The sequence below is a fragment of the Cornus florida genome, unplaced genomic scaffold (assembly GCF_030987335.1).
Source record: "Cornus florida cultivar Cherokee Brave unplaced genomic scaffold, ASM3098733v1 CherokeeBrave_3.0.0_Hap2_Chr10, whole genome shotgun sequence".
Lineage (NCBI taxonomy): Eukaryota > Viridiplantae > Streptophyta > Magnoliopsida > Cornales > Cornaceae > Cornus > Cornus florida.
In genome coordinates, this window is record NW_026775580.1 from 111,713,712 (window position 1) to 111,739,477 (window position 25,766).

Here is a 25,766-nt window from a genome sequence, read left to right on the forward strand (position 1 = left end):
AAACATGTCGAGGACCGGATTAGTAATACACGGGTCACACGAGGTTTTCCAAGGCAGGTTTTATATTTCAAGCCGAGCTCATCTAGTAACACACGGTGTCATAGAACCCTAAACCCAATTTTCTGTTTGTAGTATGTGAGAATGACTTTCTTGCACCTTTAATACTTCATTATCTGTGTTATTAACCAATTGTATCATGTCACATAAGTAAAAATGCTTTTTTTATTGGGTCCTATCATTACGTGTCAGTATTTAATAAGTAGTGATGCATGTCATCACTACAACGGGCGCAATTAATTTTTTCTCAAAGTATGTGAAATAAGTTCGTAAGAAGGATGCTCGACTATACTCATACAGCATCAAGCCAAGAACAATATATCACTCCAGCTCTGTGTCTATATATATATATATGTATATGTATAGAATTATATTGTATTCAATAAGGTGTGTAAGTTGGGCTGCCCAACCCGATACAAACCCGACACCAACCCCAGGCCAGGTCAGGTCGGGCCAACCTAAACATAACCTGGTGTTGGAACAGGTTGGGCTAAACCGAACCCGAAGAGCTCTCGGGAGTGCTAGGCTTACATTGCAATTCCTTATAAGCGATGTTGGATTCCAAAGAGGTATAGAGAGAGTTTTAGGTTAAAAGATAAAACATACCTTCCGTGAAAAGAAAAGGGGCAAAAAAAAAAAAAAAAACCTAACTAAATTGGGTTCGGGTTAGAAAGGTGCAAACCCGAGCCCAACCCGAAGTGGACTCGGGCTAGAAATTTTGCCCCAATTCCAGTCCAAATTTGTAAAATTAAAAGCCCAGCCCAAAAATTTCAGCCTGGGTTCGGATTGGGTCGGTTTGAACCTGCCCAACTTGCACCCCTAATTCATAAATATACTTATTCATAACCAAATTGGTGTTCTTGGTTTAAGCCAAGAATGATATGCTCGTGCTAGCATGAAGGATGGTTGGCCTTTGACTTCTCATAATCTCGCCATACAGCAACCCAAGACCATTGTAAATGCTCTTTTAAAATTTAAAACTTTCAGTTCTTCCAAATGCAATATTACAGTTTGGTTATGGCTCGTCCTCCGAGAAGTTATGCACTTCAATATCCATCATATGATTTAAGCACCTGATAATTATAAGAAATTTTTTGACTGTCACCTCGAAAACTCAATTGACCCTTAAGCAATGGAGCATAAACGTAGAGAGATCATCAGGATCTCGTTACACAAAGTTCAGAGAGCGCGATAGAAACTGATCTATACTAGTGGTGAATCTGATTTAGTCATCTTCTGTCAACTATTGCAAAACCAATATCCATATCACCAGCCTTGATCATATAAAGTATGTGGTGAAATATGTGCTTGAGAAAGAAAGGACGAATCTCATTCAGAGAAAAACACAGTAAAAAGCCTTAATACTGGCCACATCTACTTGAGGTCTCCATCCAGAGGCAGTGCTGATATCACAAAAGACACCAATTCTACAACACCATTAAAACACAGCAATCAGTGTCACTTGCCTAGGTTCAAAAAGAGTGAACCTGAAAGGTCAACAAACAACAGAGTGGGTCATAAAAATTCTCAGATAAACAATTTATCTTATAAGAGGGCCCCAAGAGAATAGTTGGAGTTCCATGACAAATGCATCCCTGATAGCTTTAAAGTAAAACCTTATGGTATCAAAGCAAGAATTAACTCTAATGTCATACAAATCAACAATCAAACCAAAACTTATATCCGGAGAACAAATGTCCAAAAAAATAAAAAATGTGCAATTATATTTGCCACATTACTGAAAAGTATGATGATGTTATTGGTCCTCAATTAGGTAACAGATACAGAGCTATACCTGGCAGCTTATTCCGAAGACCTCTATAGAGAAAAATGGCATTGCTACAATGAAAAGAAAGCAAGATAGATATTATAGTTTCCCCAAGTGGACCAAGTGTTAGCCCCTCAATAGTTGTCCCAAGGCAAGACATAGGCAAGAGGGGTCATGCCATGTCTTGAAAAGCTATGGATTGGCACACTCGGCTTTTCAGTGGCATCCAAATTGAAATCCAACTTTTGCGTTGGACTTCTTATGACTTCAAGCCGGATGTCATTTCAAGCCGCAAAAAATAAGAAGCTAACTGAACCCTAAACCTCCCTCTCTGTCCATCAGTTTTGCCAGCTGCTTGATGCAAATAAGAACAGACACAAACCATTTTGAGTGAGCAACAATTATTACTGCCTTGGCTTTTCAGCATTCTCATCCCTAGGCTTCTGCCTTACACAGCTTCACAAGCTGCTGGATCCGAATGCCACATGAGCAACCAATTAAGCTATAAGAGCAGCAGGTATTGCTGGCATGGATTTTCAAGCATTACCAGCAAGTCTGCTTTTGTTTTTAGATACTTGATTTCAAAGCATCATGGCTGCGAAATCACACATTATGTTTTCCCTGGTGAAAAATAACCAATTCATAATATCTTCTCAAATCTAAGGTGGAAAATTAGCTTTTCTGTCACCTCCTGAACAATCCATAATCCCTTTTCACCTGTCCCCTATGCAGTAGTACGCCAACCTTCCCCTGAAGCAGAAGTAGAAGGAGACATAGTCATTTGTCCCATGATCTTCACTACCATCGTCGTATGCTACTTGGTATTCCCCTGATTCATTTCACCCTCGTGACAGCATCCTAAGGAAAAGAAGAAATCCTGCAAATTAGGAAGTATGAAAACTGACATGCTACATGTTTTCAGAGGTTTTGATATTAGACAAATAATTGCAGGGACGAGTCATGGTTGTCAAATGAAAGACCTAACCTGTAATAATTACATGCAATCCTACTTAGTAGTCAATGCTAATTGAGAGAACTAGTTAGGTGTTAATTTTTTTTTTAATAAGCACACGACAACTTGAGAAATCATAAACATAGTAAAGATAAAGAGCACAACAAAACAACTCAGAAGAGTTTCAAAGTTGTTTGGGGAAACCTGAAACAAATCTAGGATTTTCTATAAACAGATAATTTATAACAATAAGCACTTCTATTTATAATACCAACATCAGCTAACAAAAGTAAGATAAATAAATCTGCAAGAACAACAAAACAAGAAAACCATGCAAAATTCTTTATAAAGGAGAACTAAGCCACTCTTTTGTTTGGTAAATATGGTAACTCCAATATGTAGAGGTAGAAATTTGTCCACATTCATTTTCATTAAGTATGCAACCATAAGCAATCATAGAAAGAAATAAAAATGAAATTATGACTGATATCTAATTCAAAAATAAAACCAAAATCCGAGTATTTTGGCCTTCTAGGATGATTTCTCAAATGGATGCCAGCAAATAGTGAAGAGTATGCACCTGCTAAGGCTATACCTTTAGTATCTCCATGATCTTAATTTCGAAAGCTCTTGTGAGCCACAATTTTTGCTTTATGTGAAGTTTGATTATCATAATAAATGTTCATATGGCCCCATCAGTTCATATGGAAAATCTCATATAGCATTCCCTGAAATGGAAGGAGTTTGGACGCACGGGAGCAATAACTCAACTCAACTCTCAAAGCCTTTTCCAGCTACATGTATGGAAGCAAATCATCAGTGAAAAGAAGAAGAAGAAATAGAGCAAAACACATCAATCGTATATATTTCTCAGTTATAGCTTTCATAGATAGGAATTCATGCACAAACATGTCATTCTTCTGCCCAAGGGACTTCCATATAAGTTGTTCTATAAACATAAATTCAGTGTTCCATGAGTGTAAAATGTTCTTGACATATTCAGTGTCTGATCCAAAGGCATATAAAGCAATAAGGTTACACAGAAATGACTAATAACCAGTAATCAATAAAGTAACAAACAATATCAACAACCTTTGCAAGAACTAAAGTGAACTGTAGAATCTGTTGATAGAAAATTTTGGGGAAAACACTTACACGCATCATTCATGTTACAAAGAACTGTAAAACACAAGTTGCTGTGATTGTGACATCTATTTACAGAAGAGGATCCAAACTCTTGAGTAGTCTGTATTCAATCAACCAATGTATTTTTAGTCACCTTAAGAAAAATATATTAACGAGCTGCCACCTATAGACAAATGTTGCGATACATATTCACAGCTTGTTTGCTCCACCAGAGATGCATCCCTAGGTCATGTCAACCAATATCTGAGCAGTATATTCAAGGATCATCCCATGTGCTTGTAATCACCTTGAACTTATAGTATGCAAGTTGACACCCCGAGAGGAATGATAGCTACTTAAATTTATGGTATGTTTGCACCTCTGTAGATATATCCAAATATCTTTTCCAAATCTATAGCTGAAAACATAAAAATGAGGAATAAGTAATCAAGTAAAACTCCTTAAAGGTAGCAGTTTAGCCGCAATAAATATAATCCACTCAAGAATGAACCAGATAATATTACCAAATCAATCACTTGGCAGAAGAAATACGGTGCAGGGATGAAATCCAGCTGCCTGAAGGACCAACTTTGTCGCCATGCCCATGGCTGGAGTTCGTGGTTTCAGCGGGTAATACAGGTTTTGGGGCATTTCTCTTGGAGACCCCAACAAGAGGAAATGAAGTGGATGGGATGTGTTCACTGCTCAGGATCTATGAAAATGTAACATTGAACTATCAGTGGTCCATTTTCAACTGAATGATAACAGCAATAATGAGCTATGCAAATGCCAGGACTGAGACGACTGGCAATATGCATTGTATTTGCTTTGCAGTATACAATATGATGCAAATGGCAGTAAAAATTGCCCAGAATTTTTTCACAACATAGTCAATACTAGCAATATGGCAACAAATGTTACATATTTGCAAACAAAACAAAAAAGAGATGAAATGACTTACGTGTCTCTCACGGTGATTGTCAGAGCTCAAGTTCCTGTCAATTGGTGATTTAAATTGCACGCGAATGCCAGGACTGGCGGCATTGCTTGACCTCATGCGTTCTTTTACTTCAGCAGTATAGGAAGCATTGTTACCCACTGACAGTAAAATGAACAACTCGTGATACTCATTCGTGGTTAATTATAATCAGAGGTTAGTATCCCATAAAAGATCAATGGTTCTATTGACATATCAGCTTAACATTGAGCATGACCACTTTAGCAAATTGGAAAACTATTATGGTAACTCGCGTTTTTGTTCTGATTGATTTGATTCAGCAGTGTAAACTGTACAAATAAAAAGGGTAACAAATTCCTTCTAACAGGCCGTTTCTGGAAGATATGTGAAGCAAGATAGGCAACTAAAAAGATAACTTTTTCTCATTAGATGTGTGAGTGCGCTAGCAAGATCTAACCTTGATGCTTGTCCACATCCACTGGCATTACCCGACTGCTGCTCTCTCCAGGAACTGGCTGTAAATTTGAGTATTGAATCTTGTTGGATGTGTGAAAGATGATATCAAAATTTCATTTTCATATGAGCAACTTCAATACTTGAAATTTTATGGAATTGCAATTCATGCAGTAAAGAAAGAAGTATTGTAGCAAGCTTCACAGCTAAAAATCACTTCAGTAACATCGGGTATCATCAAATCCATGCAATCTTAATGGTGATTCATTGGGGAAGAAAACAAGAAACAAAGTAGCGAGAATACTAACAGATAATAGTGGCTGAGGTTTACTCTTTTGTGCCTGTTGGTACTTCAGGATGGTCCAATCAAATACATAATCAAATTCATATCCTGACACGAAATAAAATATTAGTAGGTAGTTTGTCTGGATATATAAGAACAACCGAGCAGAACACTATAAAATTGAATTTGTCCCATCAATTTTAGGTAAACAGAAATATAAGCAACAGGACAATACAAAAAATATTTTGAAAGAACAAATATATAAATAGATAAAATAAGAAACAAAGTACAAATCAATATTTAAGTTTTTGTGTTTGCTGTTACATATAGAAGGACTTACCTTAGGCACGGTCAACAAAAAATATTTTCGTTTAACATACACTAAGCAGATCACATAAACCAAAATTTGCTACCAATCTAAAGAAATGTAGCTAATACCTAGGTGTAACAGAGGGGGGGGGGGGGGGGGGGGGGGGGGTTGGGTTGGTGTGTTGGCAGTTTTTTTTTTTTTTTGGTGTGTTGGCAGTTTTTGTTTTTTTTTTTTTTGCATCAGCTAACATTGTGGATAGAAACTCATGAAACAAGGCAGCAGCATAAAGATAAATATTTCCATAATGCTCCGTTCGGTATGAGAAATGAAAAATAGGAAGTGAAGGTAGGAAGGTTGAAGTATTACCAGAAGGAGACTTTCCCTCTTTTGCTTGGTTGTGCAGCGAGGGAAATGAAAAAGAAAAGGCATTTTGCATTACCATTGTGTCTTTAGTAAAAATGTGAAAAGGGTAGGGAACCCTTTCCTCCACTATTGGGAAGCAGAAGCAGGCCCCCTCTTCGTTTTTCTATTACCATATCAAGGAAAGTTCATCCATCATTCCACTTTTTAACCCTCCTTTATTCTTCCCATTCTTCCTTCCTACCAAACACATGCTTAATTGCTGAACCTAAATTGTTCGGGGACTGGTTTTTGGTATTGCTTTCTTCAACTCTACATCTAGCCGGAAAGGGCCATTGGCATGGATTTTTCAACTTTCAAACAGCCTCCATAAATGTGTACTCCTATATATTATCAACATCTAGACGTTGTCAATCATACCTTCACGAGTGAACAACTCGCGGAACAGACGTTTCAGGAATCCATAATCAGGCCGCTGATCAAATGTCAACGAGTGGCAGTAATGGAAATATGATGCAAACTCCACTGGGTGAGACTTGCATAAAACCTTCAGGAAATAACTATCGAATCAGTTCAAATTGAAGTTGCATAACTGACTCAACAGAATGAGCTTTGCCTAAATTACCTTAAACCTGGGTTTAGATACTGAGAAGGAAAAAAAAAAATAAAAAAATAAACTGTTTCTTTCACTTATTTGTGCATTGGTTATCAAATGAAAGCGTGGCACCATTAATAACTATTTTATTATTTTCTCTAAATCATATTCTATATGCATCATGGGGAAGTTCAAAACCTATTTTCTTGTAAACTTTACCCACAAATAATATATATATATTTTTTTCTTATATTTCTTCCAAACCTGTTCTTTAATCAAGTTCTCTTTAGGACCACTTTTTAGTATGATATTCCCAGATAAATTCAGTTCAACTTAAACCACACAATATTTAGAAATACACAACTATGACGAGATAGACCGATGATTCATACATACCTCAATGGGAGTTGATAACTTCTTTTCACAAATTTTGTCATATTTCTGCTTCTTTGTGGCGGCCTTTAAACCTTGCCATGGAAGGCTATGCACAAGCATTCGTGTCAGTGGGAGGAAAAGAAATATATATGGCAGGAAAATACATGAATAAATTTACACCAATAAATAGATACAAAGCAACACACACAGATATAGCTTGAATTTTCAATACATTATTTGTATGAAATCCACAAATTCCATCTCAGAAGGTAATTTGGTCAAGAAAAGATGGAAAAAGGAAAGCAGAGAAACAAAATTGCATACCTTCCCCTCAAGAAATATAGAAGTACATATCCAAGAGATTCTAAATCATCACGCCTGCTTTGCTCTACAAAGTTGGCAATCAATTGAGAAAAATCAAGTTCCTTATTCCAATTAAGAAAGGTCTAACAAAGTATATCTATGCTTACCAATTCCAAGATGAGTATTACAGCTTGCGTAGCGTGCAGTTCCGGTTAAGTTTTTGTTCTCCCTGTATTGAATTTTCATAGGAATCAAAGAAAGTGCTGTTACTCTAAGAAAGTCTCAAAATAAATTAATAATTTAATAGAAGAAGCAATGTTCTCCCTGTATTGAATTTTCATAGGAATCAAAAAAAGTATTCTGTTACTCTAAGAAAGTCTCAAATAAATTAATTAATAAATAAAAGAAGCATATTACTTCTTCAAATATAAACCAGATTTATGAAATTACAGAGAATATCACTACTTTGTGACCTACGAGACAACATGTATTAGAGAACAGAGCAGATATAAAAAATAATCTTATTTGACATTAAAACATTTTAAGTAAAAAATTTCCCCCAAATATGTTTTCAAAAGGTAACGATCAGAATAAATTGAAGTATTAGCAAGCCAACATGAAATGGTAAAATCGGTTAAATAGCATAAGAATAGTTGACAACAGATAAGAGAATTCAAACACAAAGAAGTATTACATATAGACTGGAAGAACACCTGTAAGGAATATGGCGATTGGTTGTAGAATCTCGATATCTTTTTGCAAGCCCAAAATCAATAATGTAAACCTGATGAGTGCATTATAAGGACAAGAACATGAGAACCTTTAAAAAAAAAAAAAAAAAAAAAAAAAAAAAAAAAAAAAAAAAAAAAAAAAACGAAGAAGAAGGAATCCATGTGAAGTGATAAAGAGGCACTGCTATTATTATTACCTGGTTTGCTTTTCGACCAAGCCCCATAAGGAAGTTATCAGGTTTGATGTCCCTATGTAAAAATCCTTTAGAATGCATATATTCTATTCTTGTTATCTGGCAAAGGGAAGACAAGACAGGTAAAAAAGAGGGAAGGGAGGGGGGAGTAAGATTAAAGTCATCTTCAATGTCATATGCAACATCTACATAACAAACTTTTTAGAATGAGCATGGGAGCTTGCTGAGACTAACATCTCCATCAGTGTCCAAAACATGTTAAAAAAATGCCACTTGGGAGCTTGCTGAGACTATAGCATCTCCATATGTGTCGAAAACATGTTCAGTCATACACCTATAGAGTTTTGAATTTTTTATTTACTTCAGAAATATGCAGGGAAGGTGTATTATGCAAATTTTTTTTTGGTGAAACATCATCAGCAACAGCAACTATCACAAGTCACAATTACTAAACAGCAAATTATGTACAGCAGATTGTTCCCTACTTTGATAAAGCGTGACCTGTAAGAAGATTATCCATAAAGAGATCAATTCAAATGTCTTCATAGCCCACAGATGTTAAATAGTACTCACCATTTGATCAGCCAACATCAACACTGTCTTTAGTGAAAACTTTCTACCACAATAGACAAACAGATCTTCAAGACTTGGTCCCAGCAAATCCAGGACAAGGATATTGTCATCCCCATCTACACCAGACCATTTTATCCCAGGAATACCACCTAAAAGACAGTCAAATTAAAATACATATATCTATTACAAAGAATCTAAAATGGAGGATACAATGACTTACTGAGATAACATAACTATTATATCATGCATATATATATGCATCTACGTATATATAAATATAGATATATGACAAATTTATTTTCGAATCAAACATACTTCCTCCCTGAAGGATATTATATAACTTAGCCTCGTAAAACAGTTGTGGATGTTTCGTCTTGTTGTTTTCCTGCAAAAATTAAATAAACAAATACATATAGTTAATCTTTTTTTTTTTACTTATCAAAAAAAATAGTTAATCTTTTTTATAACAACATATAAATTAATTTGATGTTAGCTAACAAGGCATATAGTTAATCTTTTTTGTAACAAGAAGTAAATAAATTTGGTGTTAGCTAATAAGGGACACAAAGCATTACACAAGAAGTTGTAGAAATGTTTTCCAAAATCTGCTTCTCATGTTTTGGCTGTACCGTTTACAAACGTCAATTCTAGTCAAGGATTGAAACATTTTTTTTTTTTTGATAAGTAAGATTTTATAAAAGCATTCAAAAGGGGAGCGAATCCCAAGAGAAAATCAGAAGGCCACAAAGGACCTCTAAACCTTCAAAGAGGCCAAAAAATCTACAATTTCCTCTATAGAACTATGATCTCTCCCTGAAACCAAACAAAAAAGAGTGGAAAGAATAGAGAATTTGAGAGTAGAAATCGACATCTCCTTCCCCTCAAAATATCTCCTATTCCTCTCCAGCCAAATATACCACCATACACAAAGAGGCGTAGCCCTTCAAGCATCTTGAATGTGAGCCCAAGAAGGTAACCTCTCCAAGCCTCAATCAATCCTCTAACGGATCCAGGCATAACCCAAAGAAACCCAAACAAGCCAAACATCAAATCCCAACAGTCTCTGGCATGGTGCAATGGAGGAGAAGGTGATCAACAGTTTCCTCATCCCGAAGGCACATATAGCAACGATTGACCACCTGAGTCCTCCTTCTCAAATTATCCTGGGTTAAGATCCTTCCCAGAAGTCCAAGCAAAGAAGCCCATCTTGAGAGGAGCCTTAGAGTGCCAAACAGCCTTCCAAGGAAAGCAAACTCCAGGATCATCTGTGAGACATCTGAAAAAAGGACCTAACCTCAAAACGCCCCTGAGAGTTGGCTGCCCAAGCCCAACTATCTGAATCCCCAACCATAATCCTCTGGCGATACAACAATGCCAAAAAGCGAATGGCCTCCTCAATCTCCCAATCCTGAAATAATCGCCTGAATCGAACATCCCAAACCAGTCTAATGTGATGCAACTTTTATGATACAATTCATTGTATCTGAACCAAATGTCTGTTTGGTTGCTGAGAAGATGTTGACTAATAAAAAATACCTGAAGTCTAATGAATGCATTATTCAGCACATTGAACGTGGTAAACATAAGACCACCCAACTGAGCCTACCAGTGTTACTTCTAAATGAGTTAAATACAATGACCTCCCTGGGGTATGACCTAATTACACTTGGCTGAAAGTTTTTAAAAAAATTGCAATGACCTCCCCTCCAGCAAAACTAAGCTCATTTTTAGGATGATTTTACATTCATACCCCTAATATTTTAATATTATAAATGTTAAAATATCTGCTACTATGAAATGACCAAATTGCCACCTTTATTTTCTTCCCTCTTTCTTCTTTCTCAATCCTTAGATTTCTTTTCGTACGAATGAGGAGACTGAAATTAGGGTTTTGTGGGTTGATTGAAGAAGATGATGATGATGGGAGTAGTGACGGTGTTGGAAGCCATCTCGAACTAGACATAGTGATTGCAACAAGAATGATATATATATGTATTGATATGTACACAGAATATATATAATAAAAGTGTTACAGCGATTAAAGAAAGGGATGATGGGTGGGTCTCCGGCTCTCTCTCTCTCTCCGCCGTCCAACCATTATCTCTCTTCAAATTAACACAGAGTAGTAAGTAGTTGAAGAAACAAGAAACCATTTTTGGATTACCAAATAAGAAATGGGTAAATTCCATATATGTATATATACATACACACACATATATATACAGTCTGGATTACCTAATAAGAAATGGGTAACTTCTATGTGTGTGTGTGTGTGTGTGTGTGTGTCTCCATGGTCTAGCCGAGACCCAAATATGGGAGGTAGCTTTTTCGATTGGTTAGTGTGTGTATATATATGTGTGTGTTTATATATACATGTTCATGGCTTAAATTCTGAACGTTACCTAACTCTATTCATTTCTATAATTAGGATTTGGTATTTGGTTAATATAGCTGATTTAATTTAGAAGAAAAGTGTTATAAGTTCTACTGGTGTTTGGATTTTAACTTATATAATGTTCTTTGAATACTACTACTGAGGGAACATTTAATTGTTTGTGTTTTTATTCATGCCTTTTGGATTTTGGATTTTAATTGCAGTCAAATTTCTTGGAATCAAACATGGAGATGGGTAATATGAACTTCTTGAGAGAGCTTAGGAACGTCAGTGTAGATCTCACTTTACAAGTGCTATAATTTATTTATTTTATTTCTATTATTAGAATTTGGTATTAGGTTAAATTGATGTTATGAGCATTTGGTCCGGAATTTTTTTTTTTTTTGGTTTGGATTTGGGTCTTGAGGGAGATGATAGTGGTAGATGGAAAGAGAGAAAATGATAGACATAGAGATAAAAGGGTATTTTTGTCCATAAAAATAAAGTCTTTTGGTAATTAAATGTCATTGTAAAGCTAAAAAAGTCATTTCAGATGGAGGAATGGGTATAATTAGGACAAACCTCAGGACAGGTTAGTGTATTTCACCCAATAAATTAATTTGATGCTAGCTAATAAGGTATAGAGTTAGTCTTTTTTATAACAACAAATAAATAAATTTGGTGTTAGCTAATAAGGCAAACAAAGCATCACAGAAGAAGTTGTAGAAATGATTTCCAAAATCTGCTTCTCTAGTTTTGACTGTACCATTTACACAAAAACTATTCTCTAATGTGATGCAGCTTTTATGACACAATTCATTGTATCTGAACCAAATGTCCGTTTGTTTGCTGAGAAGATGTTGATTAATAAAAAATACCTGAAGTATAATGAATGCATTATTCAGCACAACGAACGTGGTAAACATAAGACCACCCAACTGAGCCTACCACTGTTATTCTAAATGAGTCAAACCGGGATTGATTTAATGTATCTAAAGACAGCCACTTCTGCAAAGGTCATGTTTGTATCCAGACCGCTCTTCCAAAATCCTCAACTAGCGAAGACTAACCAAATTAACATTACAAAAATGCTGAAACGACCCACTCCACTACATGGTATGATATTGTCCGCTTTGGGCCCGAGACTGCACAGTTTTGCTCTTAAACTTTGCCCTAAAAGGCTTCATACCAATTGAAGTGACACACCTACATATATAGCACTTTCACTTTCCACACCCAGGCGATGTGGGATTGTACACCTGTATCTTGCCCAGTGTGTTAGCCTGCCAGTGCTTCTTGCACCTGCCCATAAGGTTGCCACAATCATCCCCCTTTGGGATCCAACGTCCCCGTTGGCCACACTTCCGGCTCGGTCAGGCTCTGATACCATTCTGTTACGCCCCAAAATTTCTAACACAAGTACCCTTGTTGTGCACTAAAAACTGGCACGTGACTCGCATATAACATCCACAATATATGTATATATATATATATATATATATATATATATATTTATTTATTTATTTATTTATTTAATCGGTGTAAATCAATTCTGGATTCATAAAATTTAATTATTGTCGGACAATAGCTCTTTCGTGTATGTGGGTATACTTATTAGTTATTATGGAATGTCAATCTTTATATAGTATATATATAGTATATAACGAGGATGGACATTAATTAATTGACCTATGAAAGATTGTATGTATAGAATACATTATGAATCTTAGTTAGAGTTTATGTAACCTGCTTGACTTATGTGATTATAGTAGAAGTTAAATGTTGAATTTAGTTTATCTGGAAGTATTTGTTTAATGACGGCAACAAGCATTTAATTGAATGAATTGTGGATTCTTGATGTAGTGTATGTGCTCTACATAAATGATAGGATGGATTTTGGAGATTATATGACACATGGTATTTATTTACACAAGTACAGGTGGAATATAATTCTTCCTGTTCATTAATCATATAATATGGTTCGGGTATCTGTGCATGAATGGTATTTTCTTTATTGCCATATATGATGTATACCAATAGGTTTAGAGAATGACTACAATAATGGATTGTAGAATAAGTGATTAATTGGTAGTCGGGGTAATGTGTCGATTTCATAAATCTGATAGATTGGTTTAGAGAATGACTGTATGAATGGAGTGTTTGGAATGTGTTTAGTATAATTAAAGAGAGCCAGTGTTGTTTACTTATGGGTGATGTGTGTCATTGTGGATTTTTTTTTTTTTTTCCTAGTTGGTATTCACACACACATGCCTCCACTGAAACTTGAACCCCTGACCTCCCTTTGGGAAGTAGGGGCCTGATACCGCTAAGCCACCGGCCTGTTGGTTGTCATTATGGATTTGATTACATGTTTTGCAAACATGCGGGTCATGACGTAATCACATCTATCATGGAAGATCTAATTATGGAAACTTTGTTTTGGTATTTTGTTGCAGCAACACCTTGGCGATGAACCAGATTCTTCAGCGACGCTTTGGTGGCAAGTCAAATTTATTTATTTCTCCTAGCGACACCTCAATGGCGAACCAGATTCTTTAGCGACGCCTTAGTGGCAAGTCAAAAAAAAATTTTAGCGACGCCTTGACGATGAACCTAAAATCTTTTCCTTTGCAACGAAATTCTATTGACGAAGCAAAATTATTCTTTGCAACTACACTTTGCCGACAGATCAAATTTTCCTTTGCAGCTACAACTCTGGATTCAATTATTCTTTGTAACTCTGGATCAAATTTTCCTTTGCAGCTACAAATTTTCCTTTAGGGTCAATTATGATTAGATTTTAAGTCATGACTTTGGGCTAGTCATAACTCAGGAATTACTAGTACATGTATGCCATAGTCATATGAGCCCGAACTAAGGAATTAAAGGATCCAATCAAAGCACTTGAACCATTATTAGTGATTAAAAATTAGTTATCCTTCATACAGATGAAGGTAAGTGCAGTTAAATGGCAAATCAAATTGGAGGATATTGAAGGTAATTTTTTTAGAGTTGATTGGCAGGATTCAAAACTAAGATTCTGGGTATGTGATGTATATGGTAATTAATTAATTATTTAATTACGGTGTTTGGTGAACTCATGAAAAAAAAATTTTAGTTAGCATTATTTAAATGTTAAAGGACATTTATTAAAGCAGTGTATTTGGTATTGAATTGAGGTGATTTAACTAGTCGGAGCAATACTCCAGGACTAACCCTATGATTATTTATTCGGTATGATTCGAGACCTGCTTATGAGAGTGCACTAACGTTGTTGTTATGACCACTGGGCTGAATGTACCCTTTATTATGTGGACGTGGTCCAGGACCATCTGAGTGAGTAGACATACAACCCAGCAACATGTGTGTATTCGGTAGTCCGGGATTATGCGAGTCACACCACCTGATGGAGGGGAGCTTGGGGCTCAAGTGAGATAGTTACATTAGTGTAGCCCCCGTTTGAGGGGAGGCCGGGGCTCGTGTGAGATAAGTGGGTATTTAGTAATTGTTAGTCGAGATGGTAAGTAAGATTATTGTGCAAGATAACGTTCTAGTGAGTTTTTGTAGTGGGCACGAATGTGGTTGCATATTATTAGAATTTTTTTTTTGATAAGTAAAAAAATTCCACAAGATTCGAACCGTGGTTGCATATTATTAGAAATTATTGTGATTAAAGTATCTTATATGGGTTATCTTTATATAAAGGAATATAAGGTTAACTTGTTGAACAATAATTGTGTTTGGCATTTCTTGCTGAGCTTGTGAGCTCACCCCTTTATCACTTTCAGGTGTATGTTGATTTAGCATGCAAAGGAGGTTCAATGGAGAAACAATGACTTTTTGGATGATCTATATTTTAATTTGATACTGTTTCTGAACAAGGAATTATGTAATAAAGTTCACCTTGTTGGTGGAATTTCTATTTCATTAGTGGATATCATAGATTATTTTTGGAATGATAGGTAATTAAAAGGTGTTTATTATTATTGATGGATGATTGTGGATGTTATATGTGAGTCATGTTAACCATTTTTTAGTACAGGACAAGGGTTATTTATTAGAAATTTTGGGGCATGACAAATGCAGTTGCAGTTCACTTTTCTGCCTCTTATTCCACATAGAGCTAAATTATGAGAAAGTTTTCTCCAGTAAAGCCATACGGCAGGCCAATAACTAAAAAAAGAAGAAGAAAATATTTTGCTAAATCACAAAATTTCACTACGCGTGAACAATGCTTCAGAATTCCACACCGAAAATCAATGTTGACAAGACATTAAAACAATTATTCTCACATGTGGATATCTGTGTATAAAGAGATCGTAACAGCATGAATTGTTGAAGGATCAAAGTACAAATTTCATTTCCTAAAACCTTGAACGAAAAATTGCAAACATAAGAATATGAAAGAGACCAAAAATATAATCATCAATTCAAAACAGCAGAAGTAATAGGCATGACAAATTCAACTCCCCGTAACAAAAGAGAAACATTTCGAAAAATCGATTGAGACTCACAATCTTCACAGCGACGATCTCGAACGTATCAACATGAGTAGCTGCCAAAAAAAAAATTATCACAATCCGATAAACCTCGAACTCAAAAGCATAAAACGAGAAGACTAATAAAACCGAAGCTAGATTTATATGTCTACGAAATCGGAGCTCACCTAGATAGATTTCGCCGAATGATCCGCTTCCAATCTTACGGCCAAGCTTGAATTTCCCTCCGACGATTCTTTCCATGCTATATAGCAGATCAGCGGATCGAACCTCTCAGAGCATCAAAGTTAGCTTGGACTTTCAGGTTCACCTCAGAATTGAATGATGAGAACAGACTGATTGGATAGATGGAAAATATTTACTACTTGTATTATTTCCCGAGAAACTGAAACCACACACGCGGGATTCGGGGGAGATGACGACAGAAAAAGAGAGTGAAAGCGCTCAGAAGACTCGTACAATGATGAAAGAGTTAATTACTGTATAATTTTTTGGAAGGCGAGAGTGAAATTTATTGTTTGCCACGAAAGAGATAGTAGAGGGTAGTTTTGGAATAGAAGTAGGTACAGTCGGGTGACTCGTTGATTCTGATGAGCGTGGATTCTGTTGAGGGTTCGTATGTCAATTCGGATTTTACTGCCAGAATTTGGGTTTGTTTAGTAAATAAATGTTGGCGGGGCACTCGGACAATTTCATCAATTTCGTTTATCTACGCGTCTCTCATTTTGAGTTTATTTTTGTTTACGTAGTGCCATAGCATTGTGCAAGTGAAATGGAGAAATGCGAACACAACAACAACTAATTTCTCCATTTTGAAAAGGGATAATAGTAAGTTTCTTAGGTCCTGTCTTAGCTATAAGTTTGATATGGTTGAAGGGAGAGACAAGGGGAGGGATGGACGAGAAATTCTTAGTACAGGCGTTTCCCTCATTTTTTGTTGGTTGGATGGAATACTTCTACTAACTAACTTTTTCATTAAGATTTATGTTATATTCAATAGCCCTTTATTTGGTAGAGATGACAAAAGGAGAATAGTAAGTGTTGAATTACGTTGTCATTAGCTTTACGGATTGAGTTTTCTTTCTTTCCTATTTTAGGAGATTACATTTGACTATAGAAGATTGTAAAGCCGTAATTCAAGGATATAGGTTGATTCTAGGGAATTATGTCTAGAAGCTCTCTATATATTCTCTGTACATATTCGAATGATATATGAAATAATTAGAGATACAATTCATCAAAGATGGTATCAGAGCAATGTTCAAAACCCATTTGATTTATCAAAAACCTATAAATTCATACGTGCCCATGTCAGCATATCATTCCTTATATCAAAACCCAGTATCAAAAGTTCAAAACCTATTCCCTATCAAAACCCAAATTGTTCAGATTGTTCAAAAATCAAAACCCATATCTTTCAAAACCTAAAAATCAAAAATCAAAAATCAAAACCCATATCAAAACCCAGATCCAAATCATCAAAACCCATATCTTTCTGCGGACTCTTCAGTCCTCAGCCGTCGTTGTCGCTGAGCGGATCGCATCGCCTACTGCTCCATCGCCTGTTGCTCCATCTCCTCTGTCGTTGTTCCATCTTCGGTATGCAGGTTAAAGAAATCGTTTTATGGGTTGAAATAATCTCCGAGAGCATGGTTTAGAAGGTTCACAAAGTCTATTATAGCCTTTAGCTACCATCAGAGCAATTCAAACCACACTTTATTCCTAAAGAAATAATAGGGTAAGATCACTGCACTCATTGTATATGTAGATGACATGGTGGTTACAAGAAATGATCCTAAAAACATGAAGGCTCTCAAGAATTACTTGTCCAGAGAATTTGAAATGAAAGGTTTAGGTCCTTTGAAATATTTTCTTGGGATCGAAGTATCTCGATCTAACAAAAAAATCTTTTTATCTGAAAGAAAATATGTTTTAGATTTATTACAAGAGACTCGTATGACAACATGTCAACCAGCTGATACACCGGTGGAAAAAAGACTGCAGTTATGTGTTCAGTCTAACTTAGTACCTGCTAATAAAGGAAGATATCAAAGACTTATAGGGGGATTGATGTACTTAGCACACACGAGACCGGATCTAGCATATGCATTGAGTATTGTTAGCTAATTTATGCATTATCTTGGAGAGCAACATATGAATGTAGTTATGCGTATTTTGATGTATCTGAAATGCATATACTGATGCTGACTGGGCTGGATCCATAGATGATAGGCGATCTATCTCTGGTTACTTTACTTTCATATGAGGTAATCTTGTGACACGGAGAAGTAAGAAACAAAATGTTGTAACTCGCTCAAGTGCAAAAGCTGAATTCAAAGGTTTGGCAAATGCACTTTGTGAGGCTTTATGGCTAAGAATCCCCTTGCAGGATTTGGGTTATTTATCTGAACAACCTATCAGACTGTTTTGTGACAAAAAAGTAACATATGACATCGCGCATAATCCTGTTCAACATGACTGTACAAAGCACGTTGAGGTAAACAAATTTTTCATTAAGGAAAAGTTGGATGGAAAGCTTGTGAAATTACCTAAGATTCGATCTAAGGATCAGTTAGCTCAGTTAGCTGACATCCTCACCAAAACAGTCTCAAATCGAGTGTTCTTAAAGTTTTTATACAAGTTAGGCATGTGTGACATCTATACACCAACTTGAGGGGAATGTTGAATTAGGTTGTCATTAACTGTACGGATTGAGTTTTCTGTAATTCAGGGATATAGCTTGATTCTAGGGAATTATGTTTAGAAGCTCTCTATATATACTATGTACATATTCGAATGATATATGAAATAATTAGAGATATAATTCATCAAAAAGTAAGGATGACTCCTCCTTCATTCTTTAAACATTTTCATCATCCAAAAAATGGGCGGAAGAAATGAGAGAAAACAATTGGACTCTTATAAAAATTTTAAATTAAATATTATCCTAAATTATACAAGTTTTAAATTTCAATATTATCTTCTATAAATTACAATATTATAAAGGGTAAATTACACTAACCTCCCCTGAAATTTCGTCAATTTACACTGACCTCCCTTCTTATTTGCTAAATAACAATGACCTCCCTCGAAGTTTGTATACGTGTAACAAAGACCTCCCCTCCATTAACAGAAAATACCGTTACTAAAAAAAAATAATGATGTCATCAATTTTGTGTTTTCAAATTCCCATTTTACCCTCAAAGATATGTAAATAAATTAATTAAAATATCTAAAATACTCTCATAATTATTTCTCCCCTCCTCTCAAATTCTCTTTCCAATCTTTTTCTCTCTCTAGTCTCTTTCCTCGGTGTGACGACTTTAATTCGGGAGTTTCAGAACAACGGTGTGGTGAGACGGCGGCGGCAAGATCAGCGGTAGTTCTATACACTTCACCGAGCTTGGGTCTATGAACTTCAAACCCAAACTATCATCATTCATCTTTACGATGCCGACGCATACATTCTCAAAGCTCTGGCTAACCAAGATCTGGGTCTTCATCAGCGTGCCCAACAACCAGCTTCTCGCAATGGGGTTCTCCAACGCCACTGTCGCCGCCTGGATAGGCCGAAACGTTGCCTCGTACTACCTGCAAACGCTCATCGTCTCCGTCACCACCGAAGCCAAGTCGCAATTGATTCGCGACTCCGTCTTAATCACCATAGCCCAGCTGCCCAAGGCAAGTTCTTCTCCCCTTAAGGATTTTGATCGGCAGCGGATCGAAGACGTTGTCGATGAAGAATACAGGCAGCAGATCGGTGGTGAAGTGGCTGCAACAGCGAGCAAAACTGAGATGCTCTACTCCGCGACGGCAGAGGGCAGTAACGACAGGGGCTGAAACTGTTCTCTTCTTCTCTTTCTACGAAGTTCTGTTTTGTTGGTGATCACGGAGCAGTCAAATTAAGGTTGGGTTTTTGAAAATTTAGGGTGTTGTAGAGAATTGGGGATGAAGAGAGCCAAGTTAGATGTGTTCGTGTCATTGAGTTGGCAGAGATCAATTCAAATTTTGATCAGTGTAAGGTGTTTGTACATAATCATGGTCAGCATGGAAGTACCTTTCGTTTTCAGAACTGGGTTCGACGCAGTGCCTTAAGAGGGCTCAAATGGGTTCTTCAATGATGGATGATTCTAGCCAAGAAGGTTGTTGTTTTTCATTATTGGGGAAGAAGATACAAACGATGCCGTTTGTTACAGGCACTTGCTTGTGTTTGTAAAGGTTGAAGGATATGATCTGGGCCTTTTTGTCTTTTCAAACTCCATTGAGTTTGTAATAAAATACAGTATAGATATAATAGGGCAGAAAAGTAATTTTAATATAATAGTACGTTAACGCCATCTGCCCAAAAGCTTTAACAAGGGAGGTCAGTGTTATTTGGTAAACAAGAGGGGAGGTCAGAATAAGTTGATAAAACCTCATGAGAGATAATTTACCCTATTATAAATATTATTAAATATAATAATAAAAACAATTAAAATTTTATCTTTCTTAATCTGTAATAAATTATGAGTTTATTTCTTTTCTTCTATTCAATCCAACAAAAAGAAGAAGGGTTAATTTCACTCACACTCCCTCAGGTTTGGCCAAATATCACCTTCAAATATCTTTCGAAAATAACTATCACTTAGGTTCATTTCTATTTTTCCATTAAAATCTCTGTTAAACACATGGGAAAAGACAACTTTGCCCTTAATTTTTTTATCCAATTTATTCCAAACAATCAAGTTGCTTAAATGACCATTGTACCCCTACACCCACTTATCACCACCACCCATATCTGTAACACCGGCAAAACAACAATCACATGGAAGCGGTCTTGACCCATTTTAGAGTGCCGAACTATGTATTCTAGCCCCAACTAAAAAAATCCATGTGAAGGGTATCAGATTATACATGTCCATTAATTACATAAAGTTGATGGGTTGGATTGAAGTTAAATTTATCAAATCCGACTTCAACATCGTTGGCCAGCAGTTGCGTGGAGGTTGGACTGAAATCAAATACAACATATAAAATAAATATATTATGCATATATAGACCCAGATTGTAATTTCAGATTGCTTATGTTGCACTTGCAAGTGGAGTGGTGGTGGTGCTACGATGGATTCTAGCCGAAGAATTTGGTTGAGAAGATAAAAAGCTTTGGTTGGTCTATTAAGGGCATTTTGAATTCATTAGTGACGTCAGAGCTCAAAGAATCAATTTTTCTCCACTATAAATGTGATTGTTTTGGGGCTGGAGGTACTTTGTCAGAAAAACAACCGAAGCTTTGTTTTGAAACTCGTCAGTCTTTGGTTTGATGGAGCGTTGGACACTCGTCGGTTCCCCTAGTTTTCCCTCTGCCGAATCAGTCTCGCACCGTTGCCGGACTAGTGCACGCACCTTCGCCGACGATCTGTACAATCAATCAAGTTATGCATTTACAAATTTGTCGTCGTAGTTTCTGATTGCCGGAATAGTTCTTGCTAAACTGTAAATTCAGTCTCCCCAGTTCAGTCAGTGCTCACAGGCTCAGTTCGCGTCTCGCCGGGCATGACAGTTCTTGCATCCTGTCATTCTATGCTCGTCATTCAAATCCTTGTCAAAACAACTCTTTACTCCTAATCGTCGTTCAGATCCGCTCATATATATATACATATATATATGTCTCATATATGTATGTCTGTATATATATATATATATATATATATATATAATTTGTAATTTTATAAAAAAATTAGGGATATTTTAGTCTTTCAATATAATTTGTAGGTTAAAGAGTTGTTTTGACAAAATTAAAGGATATTTAAGTTATTTTACATCGGCTTATAACGGTTCAAGCAACGCTTGGGTTGTGAGTGAAAAACGGAACAAAAGTTTATAATGTGAGTGATAATTATTTTCGAAAGATATTTAAAGATGATATTTGGCCAAACCTGAAGGGGTGTGAGTGAAATTAACACAAAGAAAAAAAAATACACTTTTGTCTCATCTATCCGTTATTCTCCTTCCATTCAATATTTTTTTTCTTTTCTATGAAACAGAGCATTAGTGGTTCTATGCCAAAATTTAAAAAAATTAAAAATTCTAAAAGTATTTTTTTCCTAAACAAATATATATATTCTGAAAATTGGATCAACACGTTTTTAACGGTTAACCAATTCAAAATGAAAATTAATTTGATCGTTTCTCTCTCACTGGCGGCATCTGTCTCTCTTTATCGTTTCTCTCTCACTCGTGGCATTTGTCTCTTTTTCTCTATCTCCTGTCTTAATGATTCCATAGATTGGCAAAGTAATAGATAGAACCAATTCAACAGTTCCATCTTTTTCGCATGCTTCAATGTCTTCGGCCTTGTCTCCTCCGTAACCACTACTAGTGTCGGAGAACTCATCCACCTCTGTACAACCAAGAACTTTCGTAAATCTAGACAGAGAGAGAAGAAAAGGGGATGGTGGGGGATAGAGTGGGGACAGAAGCGTTTAGGGTTTGCAAGAGAGACGAGAGAGTTTATTTATTTATTTATTTATTTTTTATTTTTTTTTTTCGGTGTTTGCCCTTTCTATTTACAAATGGGTCAAATTTATTTTTTTTTAATTTTTTTTATAGTTTATAATTTTTTTTTACCACGTGTCACCTTTTAATAAGGCCACCTCATATAACAGGACTAAGATAGTGTTTAAAAATTCAATTCAAGCTTAATTCTAAACGAATTAAACATTTATCTAATTAAGTACACTTTCACAATTTGAATATCACACAGTGAAATATTTTGAACGTTGAAGATTAAAAAAATATTCAAATTTTTTTTTTAAATTATCACTTTCAGTTCTTAAAATTTTAAGTATTCAATCTTAAAATTTTAAGTATCAAACACCAATCACCATTTCACATCAAAGTAAATATCTCACAAATATATAAGCATTATTTAATTATTTTTCCTTATTTGACCTTTCTCTCAGGGTAGCTATAGGTCATGCATTGAGGGATGGTTCTATCCTTAATCCAAGAACATATAACTCAAAATAAAATGTATTTTCTAATTTTCTTTTTTCGTTTGCAATAAAGCTGTGAAATCCATTTCATTTATGAAGAGAAGAGGGGAAATCACTGGATGAGCTGAAAAGCTCTCACTCAAGTGAAAATAAAAAGAAATAGGAGTCCAAAGTTCAAGGATATGGAATGTTTTAATAATCTTATTATGCAATAATATAATAAAATAAGTAAAGTGACAAAGCCTACCAATAACAACAAGCTCACGACTCTAATTGAAATAAAAAACAACACTCATGTAACAAGAAAAATACAAAGTAATGCAAAAAAAGCTTTCTTGACGGGCATAGACCCCCGTTATTGTTAAGCTTTCTTGACAGGCATAGCCCCCGTTGTTGTTGTTTTTTTTTTTTTTTTTTTTTGTAATTCTCAAAATCATTAGAATTAATACCCAAAAAACAATTGCCCTCACTCACGATAGTATAGGTAGGTATATGTTTTTCGATCAAATAAAATAAGTAAAGTGAGCAAAACAAAATTAGATGAAGAGGGGAACAGAGAGCACCCATTAGAGAGGAACCCACATGAGAAACCCAGATAATCTTCATCCCAACCTTATCCATCGATCACCAGAGCAATCCCTACGATCACCTAACCGCCTCAAACCCCCTTTTCACCCCAATCTTCTCCATCATTCACCATTGCAATCTCAAAGATCACCAAACCACCTCAAACACCCATTTTTACCTCTGCAACTTGACCGGCCAAAAGCATGTCCCAACCAATCCAAGCCTAAATCATCCCCTAAGGGCCCACTTAAACCACCTAAACCTCTATTCAGAACCGCATTAATTTTGGATCTCAACCCCAAACCGCGTACAATCATTAAATCCAACTCAAACCCTTGTACGTCTCAATCCAAATTACCCACACCTGACCATTACAAACCGCGACCACCGACTGTTATAGGAGCCACTCTCACGAAGGTAAAAAATGTGCTGCAACAAGACCGTATCCTCAATCTGGATGGAAAGGAGATTGGTGATGTGGTGTTTCTGCCAGACGGGCTTGAAGTGTCTATCATTGAAGCTTTAAAATTTGAGCTGCTTAAGGAGGTTGAGAGACTTCAGAAGCTGCTAAAGTTAAAGGAGATTAAGCTTAAGAAGAAGGAGGTGGAGCTTCAACTTGCACTCAAACGTGGTGACCAGCCTCTTCTTCTTGATAATGAAGTTGTTGTTCTGTGGGGCATTCTTACAAAACTGAACCAGGGGTTGCCCATCTATCAAGGGCCGGAGTATCACGCATCTGGTGAAGGTCACGCGCCGTCTGCATCGAGTGTCCATGGGCAAGGTACGAATTTTCAAAGTTTGAATTCAACTATTGTTATGTCACATCCTTCCCCTGACGTTTGGGTCTCTGCTGCACCAACCATGAATCACGTGGACAAAGAGAGTCTGAGTCCTATTCCAACTAGTATTGACTCATTCTCTTTTCCATCCAACCCTCCTGATCCTATCCTAACTACCACTCTAACTCCAACTCTGCATACTTCAGAACCCCAATTACCTCAAAACTATTCTCCTGTTCTCCCTTGCCACCACAGCCCACCCAACTAAGTAGGCCCCACCTTTAATCTTAATGAAACCACACATAGTTGCACCAATGAACCTTCTAAGCACAGCTGGTCATCTATTGCCCATGGTGCACATGATAATTGGTCATTTGAATTCTTCGAACCCATTATACAGAATGGCAGCATTATTGTAGAACCGCCTGATTGTATTGAGCTTGAAGGGGAAAAATACTGGAAAAACTGTGTTGTGGGCTTCTTTCACAAGAAATTGCCTTTTAAGATGGTCTTTGGTATTGCTTACAAACTATGGAAAAGTAAAGGCTTGAAAAAAGTTATTACAAGCAAAGATGGGACATACGTCTTCAGATTCGATTCGGTGGAAAATTGCAAGGAATTGATTGCAGGTAGACAGTGGGTTTTTGCAGGTAACCCTATTACCCTACGACTGTGGCTCAAGGACTCATCCCCACTAAAGAAGGAAAATTGTAAGACTCTTTCCATTTGGGTAAAATTTTTCAATGTGCCATTGCATCTATGGTCCCCTAAAGGCCTTAGCTACATTGCGAGTGCTGTTGGGAAGCCACTTTTTGCAGATGCTAATACACAGGGTATGGATAGGATTGACTATGCAATGGTTTGTGTGGAAATTAATCCACATTCCACACTCCCATCTTCCTTCCCTGTTAAATCAAAGGGTAATAAGCTTGAAACTAACACTGTCCAGTATCCTTGGAAACCTTTGATTTGTTCAGGTGTAGTTCTTTTGGACATACACTGGATCAATGTTTGGAGTCCTCGAAGAACTTGCTTTCGTCTAGTGATGAGATAAGGGAGAACACTGTGGATGAAGGTGGGTGGAAGCTGGTCACTAGAAGAAAAAATGGCAGTAGTACACAATGTCACCCCATTTCTAATCCTTTTCTCTACCCTTCAAGTTACCATCCAGCTGAAGAAGCTACATCATCCACCCCTCATCTTCTACCACCTACTAACCAACTTTCTATCATCCCATTGTCTGAGGGTAACACCAACACTGTCACTGTAGATAATGATAATTCTCACCCCCTACCATGACAACCCCTTTGATGACTTTTCCACCATTGATCCTAGCATGCTAAAGCCCTTGAATCTTGTGGTTGATTTATCTCTGCATAAGATGACCAAATCCTAAGCTATTTATCCTACTATATTGTAAGTTCCAGTCTCTAATCCATTTGCTACTTTGTTGTCGAATTCTTGTGAAGATGTGATGGATTCCTTGACAGGAAATGATACTATACATGAAGAGGAGGGCTTTTCCACAATGGAGCA

The 25,766-nt window shown here is 36.4% G+C and overlaps 1 protein-coding gene across 4 annotated transcripts; it reads right to left on the minus strand.

Moving 5' to 3' along the window:
* Positions 1 to 1,754: 1,754 nt before the first annotated feature.
* Positions 1,755 to 16,400, minus strand: LOC132277180 (casein kinase 1-like protein 3). 4 transcript variants are annotated; one of them, XR_009470988.1, is made up of 17 exons: positions 16,078 to 16,400; positions 15,926 to 15,966; positions 9,353 to 9,422; positions 9,038 to 9,186; positions 8,468 to 8,563; positions 8,253 to 8,323; positions 7,707 to 7,768; positions 7,561 to 7,624; positions 7,258 to 7,342; positions 6,687 to 6,813; positions 5,622 to 5,704; positions 5,318 to 5,375; positions 4,864 to 5,000; positions 4,427 to 4,614; positions 3,933 to 4,320; positions 3,373 to 3,571; positions 1,755 to 2,683 (listed from the first exon to the last, which is right to left on the minus strand). XR_009470988.1 is itself a non-coding variant. In XM_059778954.1 (15 exons), exons 1-14 carry the CDS (start codon positions 16,151 to 16,153, stop codon positions 4,435 to 4,437), a joined length of 1,299 nt encoding a protein of 432 aa, XP_059634937.1. In that variant the 5' UTR covers positions 16,154 to 16,400; the 3' UTR covers positions 3,824 to 4,320; positions 4,427 to 4,434. The 4 variants fall into 4 exon arrangements, 1 of the variants encoding a protein (XP_059634937.1); XR_009470987.1 differs by having other exon boundaries at positions 3,358 to 3,571; XR_009470989.1 differs by lacking the exon at positions 3,373 to 3,571.
* Positions 16,401 to 25,766: the final 9,366 nt, after the last annotated feature.

Coding starts and splice junctions, on each gene's coding strand:
- LOC132277180 (XM_059778954.1), bottom strand. CDS start 16,153: ATGGAAAGAATCGTCGGAGGGAAATTCAAGCTTGGCCGTAAGATTGGA. Junction 7,343..7,560: donor CTATATTTCTTGAGGGGAAG/GTATGCAATTTT, acceptor GCTTGTGCATAG/CCTTCCATGGCAAGGTTTAA. Junction 6,814..7,257: donor AGTTATCAACTCCCATTGAG/GTATGTATGAAT, acceptor TATTTCCTGAAG/GTTTTATGCAAGTCTCACCC.